General features: G+C 34.7%; 1 protein-coding gene across 7 annotated transcripts in view; it reads left to right on the top strand.

Annotated features, from left to right (window-relative positions):
- Positions 1-7,964: 7,964 nt before the first annotated feature.
- sycp1 (synaptonemal complex protein 1) overlaps positions 7,965-26,456 on the top strand; it is an 89,531-nt gene continuing 71,039 nt past the window's right edge. For 5 of the 7 annotated variants that reach the window (XM_039749353.1, XM_039749352.1, XM_039749355.1 and 2 more), the window contains exons 1-8: positions 7,965-8,146; positions 10,987-11,098; positions 11,737-11,859; positions 15,061-15,139; positions 17,780-17,826; positions 19,021-19,185; positions 19,655-19,722; positions 23,228-23,301. In XM_039749353.1, coding sequence (XP_039605287.1) covers positions 11,752-11,859; positions 15,061-15,139; positions 17,780-17,826; positions 19,021-19,185; positions 19,655-19,722; positions 23,228-23,301 — 541 coding nt within the window. In that variant the 5' untranslated portion in view covers positions 7,965-8,146; positions 10,987-11,098; positions 11,737-11,751. Of the gene's footprint in view, positions 8,147-10,986; positions 11,099-11,736; positions 11,860-14,462; positions 14,509-15,060; positions 15,140-17,779; positions 17,827-19,020; positions 19,186-19,654; positions 19,723-23,227; positions 23,302-26,456 lie in introns of those variants that run through there. The other 2 variants (XM_039749349.1, XM_039749351.1) reach the window with 2 other exon arrangements.

Below are 26,456 nucleotides of genomic sequence, written 5' to 3'. Positions count from 1 at the left end.
TATTAATTTATCATCTAGTAATGGTACAAAAGGACTACTTTAGAAATGTGAAATCCATCAGTCTATTTCTGCAAATGAAGGCATATTACCAAACTTCACATTCTTTTAAATGTATGTTTGACAATCTTATTTAAAAATCTCACAAGTCATTCCACTACTACAAAATGTAAGAGGTAAAACATTTTAACATAACATACGTGAACCAATTTAATTCAATTCAGGATCAGTGGGGTCTGGAGACTGTTCTGGCAGTATTGGGAGCAATGTAGAAATTACTCATGGATGAGACACAACTCCACAGAAGAGTCTGCTCACATAACGCGCCAATTCTCATTCATACTGGGCTAATACATAATATCCAATTATGATAAAATGCACTCTTTGTGATAATAGAAAAAAAATTGGTTACCTGGATTAAAACCCCCATGGAGACATCACTCCACTGAAAACTCAGTGTTTGCATTGAACAAACCAAAGATTCAAACACACAACCTTGGATCTGTGAGGTTGCAGTGCTAACCACTGCATCATAGTGCCACCACAATAAAACTATATTCATATATTATATTATAATATACTATACTGTATTCATATTCATGTATTATAATATGTATTATCTATAGTATAACATATATTGATATAACAAGAGATTTCTTCACCCATCCATTTTCAAACTTGATTATTTACTTTATTTGAGTAATAAAAAGAAACATACCTAATTTAAATATCCACTTATCTCCTGCTCCAAGCTTTCAAACAGCACAACACTGAAGAAACTCTCTCAGCATTTTATAATCCCAATTACTTGAAAGACGATTTAGACATTTAAAGTGATGCTGGAATTTAGTGCTATACATTAGCCCAGTGTTTCAATTTATGAAGAGCATCCCTTAGATGGTGTAAAACTGATATTCACACCAAGCAACTTGTAACTCTGCCTGACCACCTTTGTGTTCACAAGAGATGCTCTTTAAGTTATTTATTAAGCTTGCTACACTAACAGTCTTAGCGATTACTTCACACATTTCCGTTATTCAATTCTGAACAAACACTGTGACAGGACATTAGAGAATTAACCTAATAAATAACTAAACACTTTTGACGTATCCCCAAGTAAATACTTGCTTTAATAGATATGCAGGAAGAAAATAAAACTCAACAAATTTTAACAAGATAAACATTAAAAATTCAGTAAAACAATGCTCAGTAACTCTTTCCCTAGCAGTGTCACAGTACCAAGTTAGGATTTCTAAGATTTACTTTTACATCCCTGGTTTATTTCCATTTCAGTGTTAATGGTTTTTGTTGGAGAAATCTAACAATGATCAATTGTATACTGAAAACATTGTCTTCTTTGATCTTGTTACAGCATCTATAAGGAAGAGAAAAGAAAAGTGGTACAGTAAATATGTGGATTGAAGGATACCCACAAAAATCTAAATTCTTGGATATTGATAGATACCACATTTGGTAGCTGCAGTTTAATGAAAATAAATGAAATATTACACATAGAAAGTTAAATATATTAGTTATGATTCCATAATAACGGAAACTGCAACTTTAAAGTATATCTTGTGAGGAAGACTTGGGAGTTCCAATGCAGATATTAACCTCTGAAACCAGGCAATGTGCAGAAGTGAAGAAGGCATATACTGTATAATTCTAGGATACATACAATTGCATGATTTCCAATTAAAGAAGGCCTGAAGGTCTACAATACATATGTCAGGCCACATTTGAAACACTGTTACATGTCTCCACGTACAAAATAGACATAAGAACAAAACAGAAAGTAAAGACAAAGCTTAATAGATTTCAAGACTGTGTGGTATGAGCTAAAAGGAAAAAAAAACTGAAGGATGTGAATCTTTTCATTTTAAGCAAAAGAAGATTAAAAGGTGAAATGACAGAAATGTATATATACAGTATATATTCAGTTCTGCTTGAGCAAAATTCTTTGGGCAGGTGTATGCAGAATAAAATACTATCAGCTCTGCCAGTAGACTCAACCTGCCTGAGCTTGAATGGCACTGCCAAAATATGAAACCCAAGAGTTACACAGAGTTACATTTCCAAAGATACCTATGGTTTTAAATTTTTTTGCTTGACTGCAGTACATTTACATTGATAGGTATAAATTAATTAATAAATGTCTAACACTTTATCAAAGTGGGGAGCACATGTTAACTTTAATCAATTCAATCAGAAAAGCTAGATTATAAGGAAAATAAATAAGTGAGACATTTGCATACATATTGTAGCTACCTTCCCAGTCTTATTGTCATACCAACTAAGCTGACCAGCACACAAATATTTATAATTTATTTCCTGTGGAATTAATATCAATAATTATCATAGACCCACCTTTTTTCCACATGGAACTATAAACCATACCCTACCTGATATGATAGGTGTTTTCCTTTAATTTTTTAATAGGTTTCTAGTATTTTGATAAGACAAAGTGTATGTCTAATGTGGGGTTTCTTACCCTAATGAATCTGATTGGTATGTTTATTTTTCTCTAAAAAAAGGCTTTTGAGAAAGTGAATATTATTTTATGTTACACTGTCATGCTGCTTTTGTTTTATTATGGGCTCCATTATTTTATGGTGTTAGAATAATCTGATGCTATGGTGATCATATTCAGGATTCTTCTAGCATATATGGCATGTGACATCACCAGAATGACCACATAAAGGCTGGTGTGTGCATTTCTGGATCATCCAGTAATTGGATACAAATATTTAACACGTGCATGCTTTTTTTCTGTATTGACTTGGTTTTCTGACTTATCACTTTCTAATCTTGACTTCAATTTTTGTTTCCTGGTTCTGGCTTTGGCAGAAGATAGGACTGACATTTAGTTATGAATAGTGCTTGATTTCTGACTTACGTTTTACTTCCTGACCCGAGGGTTATACTTTTCTCTTTAAGACATAACACTACCTAGCTTTAACAAGGCATGCTATTTATCACTATTTATACTATTTTTAGCCACGAAAAGGAGGCGCACACTTGTGTTCAGAAGTGATCGATTAGATCCTAATTGGATATGAGGAGAAAGTGGCAGGGGTGTGATACACACTACTACTACCACTGTCTACCCACTCTGTGCATATCCCTGATCTGTGTAATTGTTATGATATAAAGCATACAATTTTACAATGGATCCTTTTATTTCCTGTGAGAAACTATACAGTGCATGGCCAAATGCCTGATTCATCAGCAGCTGACTTATGAATACTGTGTGCATTTACATTTTGTGCCTAAAATATAACACTAGTTATGATCTTTCTGATGCAGGTGACCTTACATCCCTGCAATAACAGCATCGTGAGCTCTACCTTTGTAAAGAACAGGGAAGCAATGTGTTCATTTCCATGACAGTTATTTATTATCTGCCTTGTAATCAACCAAAGTGTTTGGTCTTTCAACCAGTATAAAATTTAGAAATGTCAACACAGTTCTCAAGCAAGGCCTTGCTTGTTTTTGCACGGAGCTGCATTACTGATATATAACACTTACAGGGGAGTAAGGTTACCTTCTAAATGGTATAATTAGTCACCTTCAAATTAACAGCATGCTTTGCCTTAATCAGATTTACAGTGTTTTTCAGTGTGTTTATTTTATTATAAATGCACATGTAATTTGGTATAAAAAAATTCATGGTGGAAGAGACTTGGACTGTCAATAATTCTTGATCACATACATTTTAATTGACAAACAAAACCTGCTGGAAATGTTTTCCTGCTTGCTATTTACCCTTTCCTTGTTTATTTTTTCATATTCAGTATGTTATTCTGGTCATTTTGCCATTCATATAGGTGTTATTTATGAGTACTTCTTGAAAGACTTCTTAAAGTTTACCATTTTGATTTATTTAGCTCGTATAATTGAGTGAAGCCTCGAGATGGCTACACTCAAGTGTTTCTTAAAAAAACAGAATGAAGCCTGTTTATGCTAATTCTCAAAGGAAATGTGCTACATTACAATTTGCTGACACTGCCTAATGATTTTCTCCAATACATTACAGTATTGTTTTGAGTTTTTAGCTGCTTATTTTAACACAGACAATGAAATGGGGCACTATTCTAAAGGTGTAGTGACAAAGAGTTGTATGAATATGGATTTGGAAAAAGAGTCTGTGTCTAAATATCTCAGGTATTGCTGGTGCTGGGTTATTTTGTGCCCTAGGCTGAGCTTATTAGTGCGCCAACCGATTGTTCTGTAGCTAACCCATGCGGATGAGTTTTCCCCACTTATGATCTGCGATCTAGGCGAAACCTTAATGGTGGCACTGGCCCTGAGTATCCGTTAATCTAATTAGAAGCAAACAACTATTAGTAGGTTGGAGTATTAAAGGTTACAATTTTTTAAGTGTGCAGCGTTGTTTTTTAAAGTAGTCACAATTGGAAAAACATGGCAGTGTAGTCAATAAAGGTTAACAAGTGATTTGTTCACTGCTTTGGATACCTGTCATGCTACAACATTGTGAGTATGATGTAAATTAACACTTCAAGAAGTGCCATGGTCTGTGACAGTAGAAGTATTTGTACAGGTCCAGCAATAACTGGAAGGGAAATCAAGGCTTTGTGGGGCACACTGACTCCTGGTGGCCCAATAACAAGTCTCCACTTAATCTAAAATTATTTCAAAAATTGAACTTACAAATCCAGTTATGGAGTTTATTGATTCTATGCTGGGGTGGGCCAAATTGTCAAAGATGGCTCATATTGTTGGCCGCATAGTGCTTAGGTGTGCCTATGTACCCAGGCAAATCTAGCACAGGTTTTTGTTAATGTCAATCATTACGTTTAAAATACATGCTGCAAGAAACAGTTCAAACTTGAAAACTGTTTATTAAAATCTATTAGGCACAATACTCAAACAGCAGAAATATAGTAATTTTAAAACAAAGTAATTTCACTATTATATTGTTTTAGTCATGAGCATAAATTTTTTTGCTTCTGCACAGACTGTTAATATCCACTAAGATGGATGTCCCAAAAATGTATTGCAAAGATTGTAAGCTATGGCATAGCAATGGATTGTGCCAGTTGTGCAAAGCACAAGGGCCTATGAGCTTGGGGTCCCCACTTGGGACTGTATAGATTTTTAAAAAAATTTTAATAACTTAACTAAAACAGCGGCTTCACAGTCTAGATGCAGAGGCTACAATGTTCAATGTCTTGTTACCATTAACTCTGACCTTGATGCCTGACTACGAATTGTATGCTGCTGCCGATCTTCTCGTTGAACACTGTAGCACCGATGTTTCACTAGCGTTTTCCTCTCAATTGTTGTCATTTCATGCATGTTTTCAGTCAATCCTGTCAACCAAGTTGACTGTTTTTGAAGTAGCTGTACTGTTGCTGATAGGTCACTGTGCACTATCATCTACTTTCAGTGACATTTCCATGGCTTAAATGTTACTGCTGACTATACCAGTGACTGTTACTGCATGTGAACAATCATTCTCCAAGTTAAAATTCACCAAAAATGACCTCAGAAGCACCAGGTTCCAAGACAGATTTAGTGGCTTGGCTGTACTCTTAATCAGAAACGAGCGTGCCAGACAACTTGATGTATCAAACATTGTTGAGACTTTTACGCAACAGAAGGCACGCAAGAAAGTATTTTAAGGTACTAGTGATATTAAGTAATACGGTTTGTGACTTGTCAGTTTATGTAAGCTTTAACAATTTAACACATCTGTAATCTGTTTTATTGTGCACCTTAAAGGCGGCATGGTGGCACAGTGGGTAGCGCTGCTGCTTTGCAGTTAAGAGACCTGGGTTTGCTTCCCGACCTGTTAAACTCTTTTTACCCCCGGGAGTTTGCATGTTCTCCCCGTGTCTACGTGTGTTTCCTCCAGATGCTCCGGTTTCCTCCCACAGTCCAAAGACATGCAGGTTAGGTGCATTGGCGATCCTAGTGTGTACTTGGTGTGTGTTTGCACACCCTGAGGTGGGCTGGCGCCCTGCCCAGGGTTTGTTTCCTGCCTTGCACCCTGTGTGGCTGGGATTGGCTCCAGCAGACCCCCGTAGTTAGGACATAGTGGGTTGGATAATGGATGGATGGATGGATGGATGTGTGGCTTACTGTGCATTAGTGTCACCTCTGTGAGGAATTGTGAGTGTCACCACTTTATGATGTCTATTTTCTCAGAACTTGTGTAAAACAAGTTGATTGTTTAGTAATTTCCTGTCAGCCAGTGTTGTTATTTTAATTTGTTGCAAATTGAAATTGCTTCTTTTTATAGCACAGAACTGTTTCTACTTTCTACCTTACTTCACATTTTAATCATTTTCCTTCACAAAGTTGTCTTGGAAAAGTAAGTGGGTCCACATTTTACATATATTTATCTATATATATAAAAGTCAATGTATGTATGTGTATGTATGTACTCTTATGTTCCAGCATCACTTCCGAATGGCTGGAGCTATTTTCATGAAACTTGGTACACATGTTTCTCATTGGTCGACTAAACATAGTGTAGAATGAAATCAACCCTAACTCACCCCATTCTGGGTAGGGTGGGGGGATCATCTTGCAGTCTGGTTTGCATGTTATCAGCAAGTTGACACTCGGAATGACTACCAGAGGGCGAAATGGAGGTGGCTTCCAGCAATCTTTATGTTTGAGCACCATCACGCCCCTGTTGCTTTTTAAATTAAATACAGTTGGCCAGTTCCAAGCGTCAACTGGATGATAACATACATACAAGACCACAAGACAAGTACATTAGTTACTCATCATTGTTTGTTAATTTATTTTTGTTTTTAAAGTTGTGTTTTTTTTAATTATATTTTTCTCAAAAAATTAAAAAAAACACTTTATTTTCCTCCCAGGCAACACCAGGTATTTCAGCTATGTTAGCTAGTCTACAACTGTTATCCACACCTCACCACATTCCATTCCTACGATTTATTTTATTTTTGCTAACTTACAGCGGCTATAATAAAGCGATTAAAAAAGTAATTACAAATTCCATTTAGAGAGCTGGTTTATTTGTCACCAGTGTGTGGTCTGATAGCGACACAGTCGTGGCTGCCACTGCCCTGCCGACCCCTAGGATCTAATTGCGAATGAATTACTAACAAGTTAGGCTAAACAGGAGGGACCCACCTCAGGGCGCTGCACAGGGGCCTACACCACTGATTGTAACTGTTAGTACAATTCTGTACTTGCTTTAATGAGAAGTCAAGCAAAACGACACCTTTAATTGGCTAACTAAAAAGATTACAATATTCAAGCTTCTGAGGCAATTCAGGCCTCTTCTTCTCAGGCAAGATGTAATCTTGGTTGCTTCAAAAAACCGCCATTTGTGAGAAGACCTGCTGACACCTGTATGTGCTGCCAAATAAATATTCCATGCACACAACAGGCTGACAAATGCCTTGGAAACAAATACTGAGTTTAGTGCAGTCTGTTGAAAGCAAGGAAAGAGCCATTCGTAAACATATTTTTAAGTTCCCTATTGTTCTGGGTTTCATCTGAAAGACATCCGTTAACATATTTCACATTAAAAATTAAAATCCAGCACGACAGACGACAAGCTGAACACCTCTGGCAAAGTACACAGTTATCTCTGATTGATGTTCTTAATATTTGGGAAATTAATAGACATACAAGTTCAAGAAACCATCTCTCGAGGTAAAACTGAAAACAGCAAACTGATTCTTAATTCAGAATTCACACAAAAGGTTTTTTTTCCGTTTTATGATGGACAAGTTCGTAAATTCGCCAACGGAAACTGGAAATTGTGACATTTTAAAACTTCGTTGAGCGCGATCTGTTCGAGATATCGCAACGAAAAGTGAACTGTCCCGACACATTTCTATAAACATCAGGCGAGACACAGCTCAACAAAATCGGTTCCTGAGGGGCGAGTTTTTCTGACAGACATTGGCCTTCGCGGGTATACGACGCTTCAACATGTGTAACTGACCCGTTCACGACATCAACTCCGGTTCCGGTGCAGCTTCATTAAGCGCGAGTGGGCCAGGAGACTCGCGGCTGGTCACGTGACGCCACGTGTCTGCACTCCTGTGCCTCGCGCCCACTTCACACACAGACCGGCATCTTTTGATTTTGATGTGGTTTGGTGCGTTTGTGACTGCTGTGCGCTAACTGGCTGTATATAGTAAGTATTACTTTAAGCATAATATCCGCATAGAGCGATACTTCTTTTAATATTATGCACGTATATAACAGTATGTTTTTGTACTTATAATTTTTTTCTGTAACGCTGTTTCCAGTGTTATACTGACTAATCAGTTTGGTTGTTGGGTTGATTGGAAGCACGGGCGTTTAGGAGACCTGTAAGCCATATCGTTAATATTAATCTAAAAAAAGATCCACCTTTAAATCTAACAACCGGCACATCTCGTTCAAACCGCAAGTTTCCAATACGACGGGCAAAACCGTTTTTAGGAATTTTATTGTATGCTGTAGACGGCTTTAAAACCTTGAAAACGTAAAGTTGTACAGTTGGCATGTGTGCGTTACCTTTTGTCTAATAATCCTATGAAGTTTACTTTCGGGCGACATATTTAGTAATACTGGGCAGAGCAATAAAATATTCAAGATGTTGAGCGGTTAGCATTGCTGCTTCACGGGCCAGCGGGTCACACCGGTTTACCTCCCACACGGTGCAAGTTTGTTGTATTGGCTATTTAAATTAACAACATGGCGCCCTGTCCAGAGTTGGCTCAGCCTTGAACCTAATGCTACCTTTAAATCTTATAATCTAACAATCGGCACATCTCATTCAGACCACAAGTTTATAGTACGACGGACAAACCGTATTAGGAATCTAATGCTGTAGACGCGGCGTTCAAACCTAGAAAACTGTTTGTAAAGTTAACATATGTGCGTTACCTTTAGTTACTGTCAGTTTGACTAATGAAGTTTACTTTCGGACAGCATATTTAATCATTCAGTCCTAGTGAGTATATAAACACATAGAACTCAAGTTTCTGTGTTACATCTTGCCTGAAGAAGGGTCCTGAGTTGCCTCGAAAGCTTGCATGTTGTAATCTTTTTAGTTAGCCAATAAAAGGTGTCATTTTGCTTGACTTCTTACTACAGCCATAGCAATGAAATATGCAAGATGTCGAGTGGTTTAGCATTCACGGACCAGCGGGTCACACTGGTTTACCTCCCACACCGTGCAAGTTTGTTTTATTGGCTGTTTAAATTAGCAACATGGCTCTCTGTCCAGCGTTGGCTCAGCCTTGAACCTAATGCTGCTAGGATACACCCAGGCACCCAAACTGAAACTCAGAATTGGATTGAGACCTTTTATAAGGTTATTATTGTTAAAGGTAAAAAATGAAATTCTTACTTGTATGTGCTAATCAACATGCAATACTTGCGACTCTCATGATTACATTGAAAGTTATGTCTTCCTTGCCCAAATAAATCTCACAGCATAGTTTTTATTTCTACAAATAAACCTATCCTTCAGTGGTCAAGAATGTATATCTGTCTTAAAAAAACCCCAGACTATCTGTGTTCACAACTGCAGATTAGTCGTACAACATTCTGTTCTCTGGAAGTGGTATTTAGTGGTTTAACACCTTTATTTACATATTTATTCTATCAATGAAAAAGTGCAGACAACTGAAAGGAAATGTGTTCCTAAAACAAGCAAAGTTATGCCAAGAATCGGTGATATCCTAACAAGTGTCTAGTAGCCCATCCGATTTTAATGAAAAAACAACTCTGTAACAGTTTCCTACCAACGGTTATCTCTGTGATCCTCTGGCAAATGCATCTCCTGAGACATGAACCAGCCACCTGGAGGAGATGGGCTCAGACGCACTGAGCAATGTGAGAAATTTCCCAGTCCTCTGGAGATAGAAAACAGCACACTTCCATGAACAATGTCATCCTGGGAACTGGCCCAGTCCATTCCTATGTTTACTGCCATACTGTTACAGTAACCAGTCAGAAATCTTAGTAAAAAACTCTGTTTCACTTTAATGGATGAAGCTATGAGACATTTAAGCACTATGTACCCATTGTTGTGCTTTGACAGGATCATTCATTTCACTCAATTGGCACAGAATGATGTTGAAAGTCAGAGAGCCAGGTCCACCATTACTTGCCATTAGCTTCCTTCAGCTTGAAATATTTGGAAGTGCAGGTCTTTCTTAGCCAACTAACATGCTCAGTATCCTTTGAAAAGATATTAATAAAGGATATGATACCAGAGTGGGTGCCAAGAATTAGTGCATCATAGACATATATCTCCTAACAGCAAAGAAAAGGCAAATCCTGGACAAAACAACAGCCAATCATGCATTAAAAAAAATTAAATCAAAGTTCCTTTTAGATGCTAAGAAAGTTGTAGGTATTTGCTGACCAACTGGCATCCCATTGATAGTTGGTTCATAAAATGCATCTGATATTCACTCGGGTTCCTTTAAACAGGGAAAAAAAACAGGCAGTAAAAATTGATAGATGCATATAGTGTTTTCACATTTGTATGTTGTAAGTGCTGAAAACCAAACCTAAAATCATCAAATAGTCTTTTAATATTATATATTGCTTTCTCCAGTGAATGTTATTATAAATTTAGGTTACAAGCACAAATTTACATTACCATTCTCTAATAGATCTTTTTTTATATTGGGTGACTCTACAAAGTCTACACTGAGAAGTACTTATAATGACTAAATCATCAACCTATGAATGCCTCATTTCAAGCAGTCAATATGTCAAATGCTGGAAATGAGAAAACATGTTTGAACGTCTGTTTTCCTGTTTTATGTCCTGCTTCTAGGTTGAAAATTAAGGACTGCCTAATTACTGTAGTTTGAAGTAAAATATGTGATGGCTGTTGATTCATTTGGGGGAATTCAACAGTTGTTATTATTATTTTTATTTGCTTGCCATTTGTTGAATTTATTAACTTACTAACCAGAAACCTTTTTTACTTTAGCAAAAAGTGTTTAATTAAAGCAACTCTTTCTCTAGGACTTGAGAAGGCTCCCCCCCGTGTCATTTAAAACTCTGAACTGTAAAAATTGGAAGAAGAATGACAAACTTTTTGAATTACAGCTTGTCAGATGTTGACATCCTATCATAGGTACTGTATGTAGGAAAAACAAAAGTGCTTAAAATGTTTTTAAATGTGTAAAAAGTAGAATGGGGGTATTTTAAATGTAGGACTATTTATTCAATGAAAGCAGTAACTCTTTTTGTAAACTGATTAATTCAAGTAAATTTGATCACAAATGAAAAATAATGCACATGTGCTATTTTACTGCTCTCATTTGGTTCAGAATTTGTGTTATGCGAAATGCATAAGGTGAGAAACAATGAAAATATATTTTTATTAAAAATTGTACATTTTGGAAATTTAACTAAGAAGTTTCAAATTAATGCAGAATAATGAGTTGTAATGGGTAATTATTTTTGTCAGTTTAAACAAAAAGACAGTCTATTGTTAGTCTTAAACAATTAAACTAGTTTAAACATTCTGAAAATCTTTTATTTTTTTCAAGCATTACCTTCTACAAAAATTACATTACCACTTCATTTTATTCACTTGGCAGAGTGAGAAATCAGGACTACCTGATCATTGTCCGGTGTTTCTCTTGCTTTCCTTTTTTCTACTGAAGCTTCCCTGCTCCCACAAAAATATGAATAAACCATAATTTGTTAATGTAAATTGGATGCTGCCACATGTTTCATGATGTTTATTACTTGTTAATTTTTTTCTAGTCTCTAAAGTGCAAGATGGAAACAGAGAGACCTGTTAAACTCTTTTTACCTCCCAGGATGAATTTCAACTCCCTTTTAGCTGTAAAACCTCAAGAAAATACTACAAACATTGGTTCTGTTCAGGTAAACCCTTGTCTTGAAATGCTGTGATGTTTTTTATAGGAATCGTTCTCAATTTCAAAACCTTATTTAATAAAATATATAACTTACAAGACTTGACTTGTAATAATAAATGACTCTTAAGTGTTTCAGTCTTTAATATTATACACTGTATATAGCATTACCAAAGGAGATGTAGTGAAGAGACCAGCCGTAATTAATATTCTTGTTTTTGTCTAGGAATTAAAAAAAAAAAAGCTTTACTACCACATCTACCAAAAGATATGTTTTTAATCTTTTAGAATATTTTTAACTAACTTAAAAAAGTTCCTTGCTTCCCAAGATACTGTTTTAGAGGACTCAAAAATAAAACAAAAACCCTAGTACATAGCATTGTCAATGTAAAAAAGGCAAGTAATGTTTAAGAGACAAAGTTATAGTACCTACAGTATATAGTATAGTCATTGATTTTATTTTCACATCATCCTAAAGGAAAACGTTTACATTTTTATGTTCAAGCGTGTAATCTAAAAGTAACCCGGCAGTACATTTTATGTTTTACTTCCCTTTTTTTTGGTTCCATCATCTGATGGAGAAAAAGAAGTACTAGTTTGTTTGCTGTTTGCCCAGAAGCACCTAATGACAGACTGCCATCAGGAATTTGCAGTTCATACAGCACACTGGTTACATGACAACTGCTCTGAATTCTAGTGTGGACGATAGTAGATCACATTAAAGGGTGTAACAGCGTTTTAGATAGATAGATTGATACTTTATTAATCCCCAAGAGGAAATTCACATAATCCAGCAGCAGCATACAGATACAAAAAACAATATTAAATTAAAGAGTGATAAAAATGCAGGTAAAAACAGACAATAGCTTTGAATAATGTTAATGTCCCCAACCGGGTGGAATTGAAGAGTCACATAGTATTGGGGAGGAACAATCTCCTCAGTCTGTCAGTGGAGCAGGATGGTAACAGCAGTCTGTCGCTGAAGCTGCTCTTCTGCCTGGAGATGACACTTTTCAGTGTATCCAGTGGATTCTCCATGATTGACAGGAGCTTGTTCAGCGCCTGTCACTCTGCCATGGATGTTAAACTGTCCAGCTTCATTTCTACAATACAGTAATCCCTCCTCGATCGCGGGGGTTGCGTTCCAGAGCCCACTGCGATAGGTGAAAATCTGCGAAGAACTTTTGTAACTTCATTTAAATACAGAACAAATGTTTAGGTGGTTTATAAGGGTTATTGAGTATCTATACTTTTTTAATCTAGGGTAGGACTATACTTCTGCTTGTGGTCAAGTGTAGATAACACCCATGGGAAGACTTAGCCTTTAGCCTTTACCTTTAAGATCCTCTACAAAACTTTAGGTAGTACCTTACATTTCCAATTAATGTAGTAGGGCAATAATCACAAATACTGCTTCCAGTAAGGTTAGACCTAGGATTAAGAGAGGATACCTCACTGGAACAAGATAAAAGCTTTTCTGAAGATGAGAAATTGGGAGAATATTCTAAGGTGATAATATTATTACTCTTTAAAGTATATCAGAATGTTTTTGTATTGACCTTGTAGTTTGTAAATTTAGGTGTATATGTTTGGGATTGGGTGTAGTAACACCTGGAGAGAGAAAATGCAGGTTCAGCATACTTTCCATTGGGGAATGTTTACTCAACATATAGTCCAGGTTCAAAGCTGGGAACCACACTGCAGAAAAGTATTTCTATTTACAGTATCATCTCGACATAACAACAGTGCCAAAATAATAGCACTAGTCAGTCATGGAGCAAATAATAAATTTATGCTTAGGTTGCTTTGCAGAATCTTTCAACATATAAACTCACAATCAGGCTGTGTCAGGAGACCCACAAAAAGAGCTGAACAGCGCTGAAAGTAGCAGTTAGGTGAGCTGCTACCAGTGCTCTAGCTGTTGTCTGTACAATCTAACAGCATCATAAGAAGACATGTAAAGTTAGAAGGTTATAGACAATTCAAAAGCTCAGTTAAGACGGTAGTTGTGGTGCTCCACTGTGTCTTTGGTCCAGTCATTTAGGGGCTCAATAAAACAATAAACCAATCAGTATTTAACTAGGAGCATCACAATCCCTTTTCTAGAAATCTCTGAAAAACAAAGAACTTTGAAGACAAGAAATGTTTTTTTTAGATATAACACAAGAATGAGAACAAAAAGAAAGTAATGCATTATAAAAAGGAAAAAACAAGCAATGCATTATAGTGGTACTGCTACTCCTACTACTAATAAGAAAAATGAGTACAGGTAAGTATACCATAAATATACTAAACTTTGTAAATATAGATATTTAGCGTATGAAAAAATATTTCATAAATTGCCTATTTATATGAGTTCAAAGCTTATTATATACACAGACTACACTGATGCACTGAATAATATTGATTTTCACTGCTGCCTACATTTTCACTATCAAAGGTGTATGAACCTTGATGATATAAATAATGTGTTTTGTTTATTAAATATTTTATGTTCTAAAGTTTATTTAAAGTGGTGCAGCATGGTGGTGCATGGATAACAACTGTAATCTGGGGTTTGGGTCCCATGATTTCCCAATGTGTACTTTACATGTTCTCCCCATGTCCATGCAGGTTTCCTTTGGGTGCACTGGTGTTCTTCCACAGTCCAGACATGCAGGTTAGGTGAATTGCCTTTGCTAAATTGTCCCTAGTGAGAGCATTTGGGGGAGGGGGTGTTTACACTGCCATGCAGTGGCACAAGTCCAGGTGCTGTTTCTGCATTCCACCTTTAAATTGTTGGAATAGGCTGCATCTGCCCATGACCTTGCCCTAGAGAAGTGGGTTGGGGAAAATGGACGCATGGATTAAGATTAGTTTGTAAAATAAATTTGACAAGAGCTAAGTAGTGTAAAGAGTATGACCTGAAAATAAGTGAAAGGTCATAAAAGCCTAATTTTGTGATGGATAAAATTACTCTCTATTCGTATAAACAGGCAAGGGCAGCACAAACCTGTTCATGATTCAGTACTCCTAGTATATGTCAGTTATTTTGTATAGATACAAATACATTTTGCATATTCCTCTTTAATCTGTATTTTGTTTATGTGCATGTGTTTGTGTTTGGCTGATGAACGAAAATGTGCAGTATTTTCTGCTTAACAGATTTTATGGCCACCACTGAGACACCTTATGAACATATATTGCATATTTATCATTTTAATTTTCACAGGCTGTAAGCAAATACTCAGAGAAGAAAGAGGCTGCTGTACCATTTCTAAAAGCAGGACCTACTAAACTTTCAAATCCAGGTAAAGTAAAAGTTTAGAAGTTGAATAATTTATTTGAAAAACAACATCCTCTTTAATAAAACCCCTGAGTGCGTCCAGGTGTCCGTGTGTGTGTGTCTTCTGGTGAAGTGCGCATGCGCGGGCCGCACCATGAATCGCACCGTGCCCCGCCCTTGCATACGGCACCGTGGACACACACACACACACACAGTGAATGGCCTTGCCACGGCCGAGCATGATAAGAAATAAAGGACAACATTGCTGGGGAGAGTGCTGATTGGGTAGTCGCGGCCGCGCACATAAAATCCGTTGCTGTGGAGACGCCTCACATACAATAATCAGCTGCATGCCAGCACAGATTAAAATACTTGCTGAGGAGCTAAACAGTACTTGCTGGGGAGACGCCACAGGCACAATTATCAGCTACACGCCACACATTACATCATTTGCTGGGGACACTCTGCTGATTGTCCAATGTTGTGATAGAAAATTAAAGTCATATTACGGACAACAAAGCCAATATTACTGTCCAAGAAAATTACAGGCATTTTACGGAAATACAAACCAGTATTACTGCGAGAGAAAATTAAAGACACACAATACATTGACGCATATTACAGCCACATACAAGCCAGTATTACTGTAAAAGAAAATATTACGGATGTATCGACTAACAACATGACAAGTCTCAGAAGAGCAAACCTTAGAAATAGATGGTATTTACTTGCCAGAACCAGTATTCAGCCACAGTCAGTTATATGTTGCATTATCAAAAGTTAGAAGTTTTCCAGATGTTGTTGTCAAGGTTGTAGATGGTCCTGAACAAGGCAAACTGTTGCCAAACTCAGACAGAATATTTACAAGAAATGTTGTCTATAATGAAATTGTATAGATAAATTTCATGAGGTAAAAAAATAACATTTTACCTAAATATCTTCTTCAGATATTGTGTCTTACAGATTGTTACAAAGTTTTACACTAAGACAATATTAATTATACTTACTGTGTTGTCATATACGTTTCTATTTTATTTTTATTATTTTGCTTTAGGCTTCTTGCAAAAATATTTTTGACAAAAAAAATTAAGATAAGAAACAGAATGAGGTCAAGGTTCCTTGCCATTTAATACAGACTGTTCCTATTAATGTTTATGCACTACTGTTCTAGCGCCTGTTATTGTAACAGGCTTAATGTCTAGTATATTTATAAATGTACATATAGCTCCCATAATTTAACATGTATTTTTATACATATTTAAGTGATGCATTTTAAATATAAAACATCTTAATCTCAAATATTTGTGGACAGTTCTGCTACAAATATAAGGGTTCATGTCATCTAATCTCATGATGTCTGCATAAGTATGCTTTGCAGTGAGTGGTACCCTTCAATTGTTGTTTCCTGCCACGTGTTCATTACTATCAAGAGAAGGTTCTGAATATCCACAGTCTTGTGGAAAAACTGGGTTCAAATAAAGTGGATGGAATAATTTAATTATGCCAAAATATATTTACGAATAGGATATATAACCAAATTCTCAGCATGTAAAATTTAAAATCAGCAAAATTATACATGAATGGAGACTGGTTGCTAGGACATTGTGTTCCTTTGTTCGCATGTCGATTCCCGAGGTTGCACGTTATGATCTCATTAGCACAAAGTTTTAAAATTTGGTGCCACATATCTCTCTTCATCCAAGACTGGATTGACAAAAGGAAAAAATAACTATTACTTGATATTGTTCATTTTTAATTTATTGGTTATGTCAATTTTTTCCTCCCTTCTGATTATAACTAATGTCTCCTCTTTTGCGTCTCTGGCTAAGTGATTCCTTTTTGGCTTACAACTTAACTTTGGTCTTTGACAGTGATTTTGACTACATGCCCCGAAATTTGATTATTTAATTATAATTTTCTGAGTTATGGCCCCAGCATGAATTTTGGATGTCTCCTTGCCATCTTCTCAATCAATTCTCTTTCATAAATATTGTCACTTGCATAAGCAGTACAGAGGAAGCTGTTCATATGGATGCAGTCCTTACAGCTTCTTTTGTAAACAGCATTTTTCAAAAGTAACAGGAGTAGTGTCCTAAGCACTGAAAATGGGTGATGCAAAAACTGAACATTTTCAATAGGAGTAACATATTTGATACTGTTCATCTCTGGTTAATAATTTTTTATTTAATTTGGTTTTCCTTCTGTTTCTCATTCATATGCATCATTGTGATTTAAATATATTGTTTAATAAATATTTTGTGGACCTGTGAAAGCAATCAGATCATTTTATTTTATTGGCATAGTTTTAAATGTTCTGTTGTTGTGTGAATCCTTAAACTTGGGTTTCCATGCGTTCTATCCATTGGTTTTATAAGTATTTTTTATTTATTTATTTATATGCTTACTCCTTTCAAGTCATCATCAACAGCAACTGAAAAAGATGCCATTTTTTCATTGGCATATAGATGTATGCCAATATCCATGGAAATCATTACAAAAAGAAAAAATAAACACAATGTAAAATATTAAAGTCCTATTTTCAATATTTGTTCTAAATTATTTGTAAAATATTATACAAATCGTTCTTTTGTCTCTCCTTCAGTTCAGATGAGCCAATTTTGATTAGTTTTGTAATAAAACATGCTTAACATTTTTATTTTTTTAGATCCTGTCATTAAGAAGTTGCATGTTTTTCCAGTAAAAGAGACTCAGGTAAAATACAGTGTGTTTATATATATTATATATATATATATATATATATATATATATATATATATATATATATATATATATATATATATATATATATATATATATATATATATATATATATGTATATATATTATTGAATTTATTAAAGGCATATAATATTCCATACAATCAAGTTAAACTTAACAAAACTAACATCAAACCAACCCCCACCCATGAGAAAGAGAGGAACGACCAGAGAAAACTGTTAAAGAGTAGTAAAGAGAGAAAGGAGTCTTTTCTCCCCAATATACTGTAACTGCTTATTCTAAAATTAAAAAAAAAAGGCAGGACCTAATCAATAACAAAGTTTTGAACAGATCATCTATGTGAGAATTAGATTTTTTCCAGTTTCATATAGTATATAACATCAGTTACCCACTGAGTTGAAAGAGGTGGGTTAGGATTCTTCCAGTTGAGTAAGACAAGTCTGCGTGATAGTAGTGAAGTAAAGGCAATTGCAGTTTGTTTTTCCTTCTCCACTTTAAACCCTTCTGGAAGTAAACCAAACACAACTGTTAGTGGATTAGGAGGGCTTTTGACACCAAGGCTGTCTAATAGGCATTTAAAAATTTTTGTTGTTAGACCCAGTGAGCTGAAGGTAAAGGATTGGATTTAATATGACCAATTTGAAGCACAAAGAAAACTGAACCATTAGCTTAAAGAAAGGAAAATCACTATTTGGGAGTGACCCAGTTGAATCCTAAACCCCAGTCCTTTAGATACTGTAATTTTCTAACGTCTCCTGAACAGGGACTTGTGTAGCAGATCCCTCTAAATTTCACTGAACCTAAACTCTGCTGCAAAGAATAGTGTAATACTGTACATTTCCAAAAACACCTATCCCAGCAGACTGTTGTACTAAAAGCAAAGGAATCTACCTTGGAACATTAAATAGTGTGCACACATATGCAACCAAGATATGAAAAGTCTTTAATTACTTTACCTACAAAATGTATTCATCCAATATTGGTTGTTTAGGGATACAGACAAAGTATCCTACATTTTCTTTCTCTCATATTACCATACATTTCATCTGTACCTCTTTACCTACTGTATGTACATAATAAAGTATAGATATTGCATGTAAAAAATTACAACTGACTTTATTTTTTAAATATAATGTTCTTAATGTGGTTTCCCTTTTTCTTTCTTTAGAATGTAGAAAATGTCGGTCAGCTTTATAGTAAATTATATCAGGAAATGGAGAAGATAAAGAGGTGGAAAGTTAACACAGAATATGAAACTCAACTGAAGGAAAAGACAATTCAAGAAAATAAAAAAACAATTGAGACACAATACAAAACCATTCAGGAATTGCATGTAAATATTATTTTATTTTTTAAGATGTTTTTTACCATTGATATAAATGTTTTTGGTATACCTCTTACATTGCAATTTAACTGTTGTATTTTACTGAGCCCATCCTGTTAACATTCTGTAGATAAGGAACACATGACCTGCATGACTTCTTGAGATTAAACTGTTCAGAACTGAGTTTTCAGGCTGAGGGGAGCACTAAACGCAGATTTGAGCAGCCAGCTATTATTGTTATTGTTGTTATTTATCTTTTTTCAAGCTTATATTGGCTATTCCTGAGAACCTTAAATACTGTATGCCTCTTATTGCTGAAAGACTTTGTACTGTTAGCCTTTAACTGATTAGTTTAGTGTTGGGTTATCATGTACTTAATGTGTATTTCTTTAAAAACTGAATAACCAGTCTTGTATTGTCTTGTCAATATTTTGGGCTTAATGTGTGTATATAGCAGTAATTGTCTTCTTTGTTTTAGTTTGAAATTGAGCGTCTGGGAATGAAATTGGAGGAAGTGATCAGTGAAAATAAAGATCAAAAAATTAAGTAGGTTCTTTTTCGTTTATATGAATTAATATTTTAGATTTATATTACACAATTGCCAAGATCCTTACATTTAATGCTTTCATACAAGAGATGGGTGATTTATATAAATTTTTAAATAATGTGTACATACATACATACAGATTTGCATCATAGTACAAAATGGAAATTAAGCTTAATATATGAATGCAAATAAATGTGGAAAATAACATTATCTTTAACTTAGTATCTCAGTAGATATTGTATGAAGTTAGAATTTCTTTGTGAAAAATACTATGTTAAACATAAGTACTGAAGTACTGAACTTTGATATGTTAGAGGCTGGCTGTTTTTTTAAAAAAATAATTATTTTTGACCTCTCTCACAAATCAGTCTGTTCCTTCTCCCACCTATAAAAGATAAGGTTTTGCTCTGAAGACTTTCACTGTCCTCCCTGGTACACAGTGCTGACAGAAGCTTTCATGATAAAGTAGTCAAGGAAGGGAATCAGAATTTATTGCTTGCCCAGTAGGGGAGCACTGTCTGATCTTCGGATTTTAGTTTCAGATAGGTGTGTCAAGTTTATTTTCATGTGTTGAATAAAATGTTTAATTGCACATCTCAATACAGTGACAGTAATGCAATACCAACAAGAGATATACATATAAATGCTTGTAGTATATGTGCTTTTTCTGTATTAGTAATATTTTTTCTTTTTGGTTTATTTTTAATATAATGTGTGAAGCACCTATTGTGATAGCCAAGTCTGTTTGCACAAAAGAACTCTGCCGTCAGTGGACCAGTTTTGTTGAAATATGGCGCACTAATTCTTCAGGACATTTTTGTGGAAATCTCTCAAAGCAAAATGTGCTGTTCAAAGTTTTGAAATTCTGAAATCTTCTATTGAAAACCATTGGCGAATCTGCAGTCTCATCCATACAATTTTATGTGGAAATCTCTCAAAGCAAAATGTGCTGTTCAAAGTTTTGAAATTCTGAAATCTTCTATTGAAAACCATTGGTGAATCTGCAGTCTCATCCATACAATTGTATTAATTTTAATTTATTTTTGATGCAGTAAAATATTTAATCTTCAGTTAAGTTGATACAGTTTATATGTCCTTCTCCACTTTAAACCCATCTGGGACTACACCAAAGATAGCTGTTAATAGATTAGGAGTCATTGTGACACCAGGGTGTCTTATAGGCATTTAAGAATTTTGGTCCAGAATGATTTTAATTTGGTGCATGCCCAAAACTTGTGACCCTTTGAGGCTGGAAACATTTTGGACAATTTTAAATGAGATAGATGTGCTTTAAAGTTGAATAATTATATGCTTTGTGCATATGGAGCTAGAGTGAATTCTGTGCATAGCAACGTTCCAGTCCTTTTCTGAAATGTTAAGTAAGAAATCCTTTTCCCACTGTACTGTGGGATTTTTGAAAGGAAGGGGCTTTAAAATGTTTTTATATATTATAGAAGGCATTTAGTGTGTAAATGAGTGGTGTGGTATTATTTGACACAGAGAAAGAGAAGACTGTGTTTTTATTGCATTGGGATATTTTTCTTTATATGATTCCTTTTATTATAAAAAAAGAAACTACAATGAATTACTTATTTTTGAATGAGTTATTGTTATAAAAAGTTTAATAAAAAATGTGAGAAGTGACTCCTTGATTAAGTAATTAAAAAGCATAATATGAACCAACTTTAATATCAGTTAACTAAGTTCCCACATGCACCTAAACACTACACCATGCATATATAATTTTGACTTTTTTTTACCCACTGTATACCTGTAAGTCAAGGAGTTCTTGTGACACATACGCTGCTACTTAGCACGACACATGAAAACTGAAGCTTCAACAAAGGTTTTACTTGAAAATGCTGGCCTTCGACAAAAAAAAAAGAGTGAATCTCTGAATCAACTAATGACACAGTTAACTTTATAGAAACAGAATCTCAACCTTGAAATTTCTCCTTCACATAAATTGCATTTTGCTATATTAAATGCTTTGTTCTTTATTTTAAAAACTTCTGCTTGCATTTAAAGTTGCATTTGAAATTTATTTGGAGATACAGTATACAGTACCTTTAAGTGCAACTGATAGAGAATTAAAGTTGGTGAAAGTAATACTTACACAGGGGTTTGAAGCATTATGGAGTAACACAAGGTAATAATGTAAGGTGGTAGCAGAAAATCAGTGTATACATATGTGTTTGAGTCACAAAATTCCCAAGGCATGCAAAACATGCTGAAAATTGTGACTGTGTCGTTCCATGGAAGACATGTGCAAGACAATTTATCTAAAATGATTGCGCAAATCATCTACTTCAGAAACCTATGAATTAATCAGTTTTCTCAAAACTCTGCGTCTGAACTGTCTGTGATAAATGTTTCAAATGATGACTAAAGCCCATCCTGTCAACTTTCAAATATGAAAAATGACAGTGTTCGTTTTAAGGCACATTTCATGTTGCTTGTGGTTTCACTGAAATAAATAAAGGAAATTAATAAATACATAAATAATAAGCATACATTTTATGACACACTTAATTTATGCATACCCATGATTTTGTATTATGTACATGTATTTAGTTATCACATTTCACAATATATTTATTCATTTGTGCCATTATTTAATTTTGTGAAAAATATTTCTCAAACCATTCCACCAACAAAAAAACTTTTATATCTTATACGCCTCATTTTGACTCTGCTACTGAGTGGCAGGTTTTTGACAGATGCTTTGAGTGGGGGCTGACCCGTGAAAGAGTGTCATATTAGCAAGGATGTGACATAGCTTTTAGCTGTCAAATTACACAGTCAAGGTCTCTTTCCTGTAATCTTTTACAGAAGCCAAAGAATTTTGTGTTGTGAAGACTGCAGATACAATGGTACTTTTTACATATAAATTAACGTTTTGCATAGGTATATAGTAAAGCAATGCTTGGGTACAACAAATCCTGGACTTTTACTTTTTTATTTTTCCTTTGCAAGTTATAACTTGATTTTGTAATAGGAACGTTTTGATCTCAAATATATCATAAAACATGTCATATTCCTTGTGCAATAATAATATAATTACGTATTGATGCTTTACTGATTTGTATATTAGCATTTTATTAGCCATCCCAGAAAAATAGTTGCCTGTTTTAAACATTTTACTTTGAATTGTGTAAAATGCTATAAAAATTATTGTCTTAAATTTGTAATAAACTAAAGTGTTTTAATTAGACAAGGATTGCACACAAATTCATGCTGTCATTAGAAATGTTTGACTGAACTTAAAATTGAATTATATTCCTTTAAGTAAGCATTTGATATTTCTATTTTTGTGTATGTTTAAAACATGACTCTTCTAACATAAAGGTGTGCCAGTCAATACATGGAATCATCTTGGTAATTAATGACAAAGGCAATTGTTCAAAATGCGCATAATGAATTATTTGTGCATGTACAAAAACAGTAACTGTTGTATTTGTATTGTACCTTGAACATTTTCACACTTATTTCTTTAAAATACAGGAACAATGCTACAAGGCACTTGTGCAGTTTGCTAAAGGAAACCTTTGAAAGATCCACAAAGAAAATGAGCATGTGTAAGTGTTTCTGATTTTTGTGATTGTTTTTGTTATTTTTTACTATACAGAACATGTTAGTTCATAATAAGTTTTGTTCACATTTTAAAGTATTATTTAGAACACTAAATTATATCATATAGATCTATGAAATGTACAATATTCTTAAGTATACAAAGTTACTGAAAATGTACAGTAGATCTATGTATTCATCAGAACAAATTTACTTCATAGGTGTAAAACAGAAGTCACTAGATATTGACGTTTTATGTGCTCGTTCACGAGTACATAATTGCTGTAAGTCGAGACCACTGTAAACTGAGACCCACCTGTACTTACTACACATACTTTACATCCATAGATTTTATTACCTCTGCATCATCTATACTTATGGATTATAAATAAAAACAATTATTCCGTTTGATATTCTGATTTTTTCACCTGTGAAACAAGCTACTCAGATTTGTTACAGCTTCTAATCTCTTTCTACTTTTAAAGCTCAATTTAAATATTAGCCTTTAACACAGAACATTTGGCCATTTACTGTGAATAATATCTACCCAAAGTTCCTAAATGTTCCCTGTTAATGTTATTATTTTCTGTTTTTAGGTGTGTTCACGTAAAATGCACAAGTACCTTTTATTGTCTTTCTGCTTGTATGAAATAATTCGGCTTTGTATCAACTGATTTTTTTTTTTTTTACATTTAATACACTTATTCTTCAAAGAAATATATTTAGTAAAGTTACAGTTTCATAGCAGTACTTAGAACAGAGCACTTTGTATACTCTTGAAATTACAGAAACTCACATTTGAAAATAAGTAAAGCAGAGAAACCTCAACGGCTAATTAATTTCCTGTTTAAAATATACCTTAAGGTAATTATTTCAACCTGTAAATATTCATTTTTTACATGTCCATCTCAGAGTAGTGTTCAAGGGCAGATTTCAGTATACAGTAGATTTTACCTTCACATCAGAAACTTCTTTCAAAACATTTATGTTTAAAAAATATGAGTAATAATTGAAAACCACCACAAACAGCTGCTAGCAATCATGCATTAATTAATGCAATTTTGTGTGTACAGTAATCCCTCGCTATATCGCGCTTTGACTTTCGCGGTTTCACTCTATCGCGGATTTTAAATGTAAGCACATCTAAATATATATCACAGATTTTTCGCTGGTTCGCGGATTTCTGCAGACAATGGGTCTTTTAATTTATGCTACACGCTTCCTCAGTTTGGTTGCCCTATTGATTTCATACAAGAGACGCTATTGGCGGATGGCTTAGAAGCTACCCAATCAGAGCATGTATTACATATTAACTAAAACTCCTCAATGCTATAAGATATGCATCCCGCGCGGAGCTTGATTGTTTGCTTGTCTCTGCCTCTCTCTCACCCTCTCTGACGTTCTCTGCGCCTGACGGAGGAGATGTGAGCAGAGGGGCTGTTTGCACAGGGGCTGTTTGCTTAGAAGATACTGACGCTCCTCTAAAAATACCACGGCAAACTTAAACGCACAAGTATTGATTTTTTGATTGTTTGCTTTTCTTTGCGAGCTCTCTCTCTCTCTCTCCCTCTGAAATTCTCTGCTCCTGAAGAGAAGAAGATCTATTTGCATTCTTTTAATTGTGAGAAAGAACTGTCATCTCTGTCTTGTCATAGAGGACAGTTTAAACTTTTGACTAAAGGGTGTTATTTCATGTCTAGAGGGCTCTAATAATGTTAACAGTGTGGGAGAGTTTATAAGGGCTTAAAATATATAAAAATAACTACACAAACATATGGTTTCTACTTCGCGGATTTTCGTCTTTTTCGGGGGTTCTGGAACGCAACCCCCGCAATCGAGGAGGGATTACTGTAAATTGATTTGGATTTTGATGTTCATGAAAGCTATTTCAGTCACTGCAATCCTATCTGTGCTAGGTTTTTAACTACACGAAATTGTAAAATGCTAGCAAAAATTTGTTTACATACTATACTAATATATGTGCATTTTGTTATCCATGAATTAGTTATCATTGAATTTGATTCAATTTAATTTTGATACAAAAATGTAGTATCTCTTATGGGCATTTAATAGTTTCTCCCAAGATTATTGTGAGCAGACTGGAAAACCAGAAAATGATTCAAGAACCAAAGGTCTGGTCAGAAATGAACCAAAGTCAAAGCAGGGAAGTTAATCAGAACTAACCAATTAAAATTAAAAGTCAAAGACAAATACAAAGGCAAAATGTCAGGAAAAAGTCATAATCAATACAAGAATATTACCACTAGGGCCTACTTGGTAAAGAAGCAAATTATCTGTAGAGCTTTTATGATGTTTATTAGTGATGATATCATTGTCCTGGCATTCGTGATGACAAACAAGCAAAATTATGTCAAAAATCTAGTAAATGAAACATTGATTTTAAAATTATGTTTATGACATTTTACTTTAATGACAAAATAAACTAAGAGAATAAAATCAACATTTTGACTTTATTCTCTACATAAGCGTCAAGATTAAAGTGGAAATGCCAAGAATAAAGTCAACTTTATTGTCGACCTACACTTTTTTTTTCTTCACTGTGTCCCTATTTTTTTTTCTTCACTGTGTCACTATTTTTTTTTCTCTTTCTTCTCTGTGGCCCTAATATGCTTCCGCACTCAGGTGGATGTTAGCATATCATAATCTCTTGGACCAATGGTACTTTTCAATCCAGTTTTGAAAATTCATGGCATAATATATATTTGAATATTAATGTGATGGCCATAGTTTACAATGTGTTCTATAGTAGTGAATGTTCTTACAATAATGCTTGTAAATTTATAACAAACTATGTAACATGTAACTAAACCTGAAGGTAAATTTTAAATTTAGACAGGGTGTTTTAGAATGTGATTTCTGCAGTCATGCTAACATAACCATTTACATTTGTGTTCTCAAGCACTAGAATGAGTTTAGTTTACTTGTTCACACTAGAATTAGCAGAGCCTATGAAAAAACCCGTAGATCCAGCCCACCTTAAATCCATTCGCACCTTTCCGCCAGTGTCTTCTGTCATCTAAATGTGCTGATAAAGACAAGCTGAAAGCAGCTGGCTATTCCATCCCCCCACCGAGTTAGAACGTGCACAAACTTCTCCCAGCTCATGCCTTGATTGATTATCTGGGAGTGAAGTGGAGTTTTA

This window comes from Polypterus senegalus, chromosome 3, assembly GCF_016835505.1.
Source record: "Polypterus senegalus isolate Bchr_013 chromosome 3, ASM1683550v1, whole genome shotgun sequence".
NCBI lineage: Eukaryota > Metazoa > Chordata > Cladistia > Polypteriformes > Polypteridae > Polypterus > Polypterus senegalus.
The sequence above is the reverse complement of the archived record's forward strand: the minus strand, read 5'-3'. Positions and strand labels throughout refer to the sequence as shown.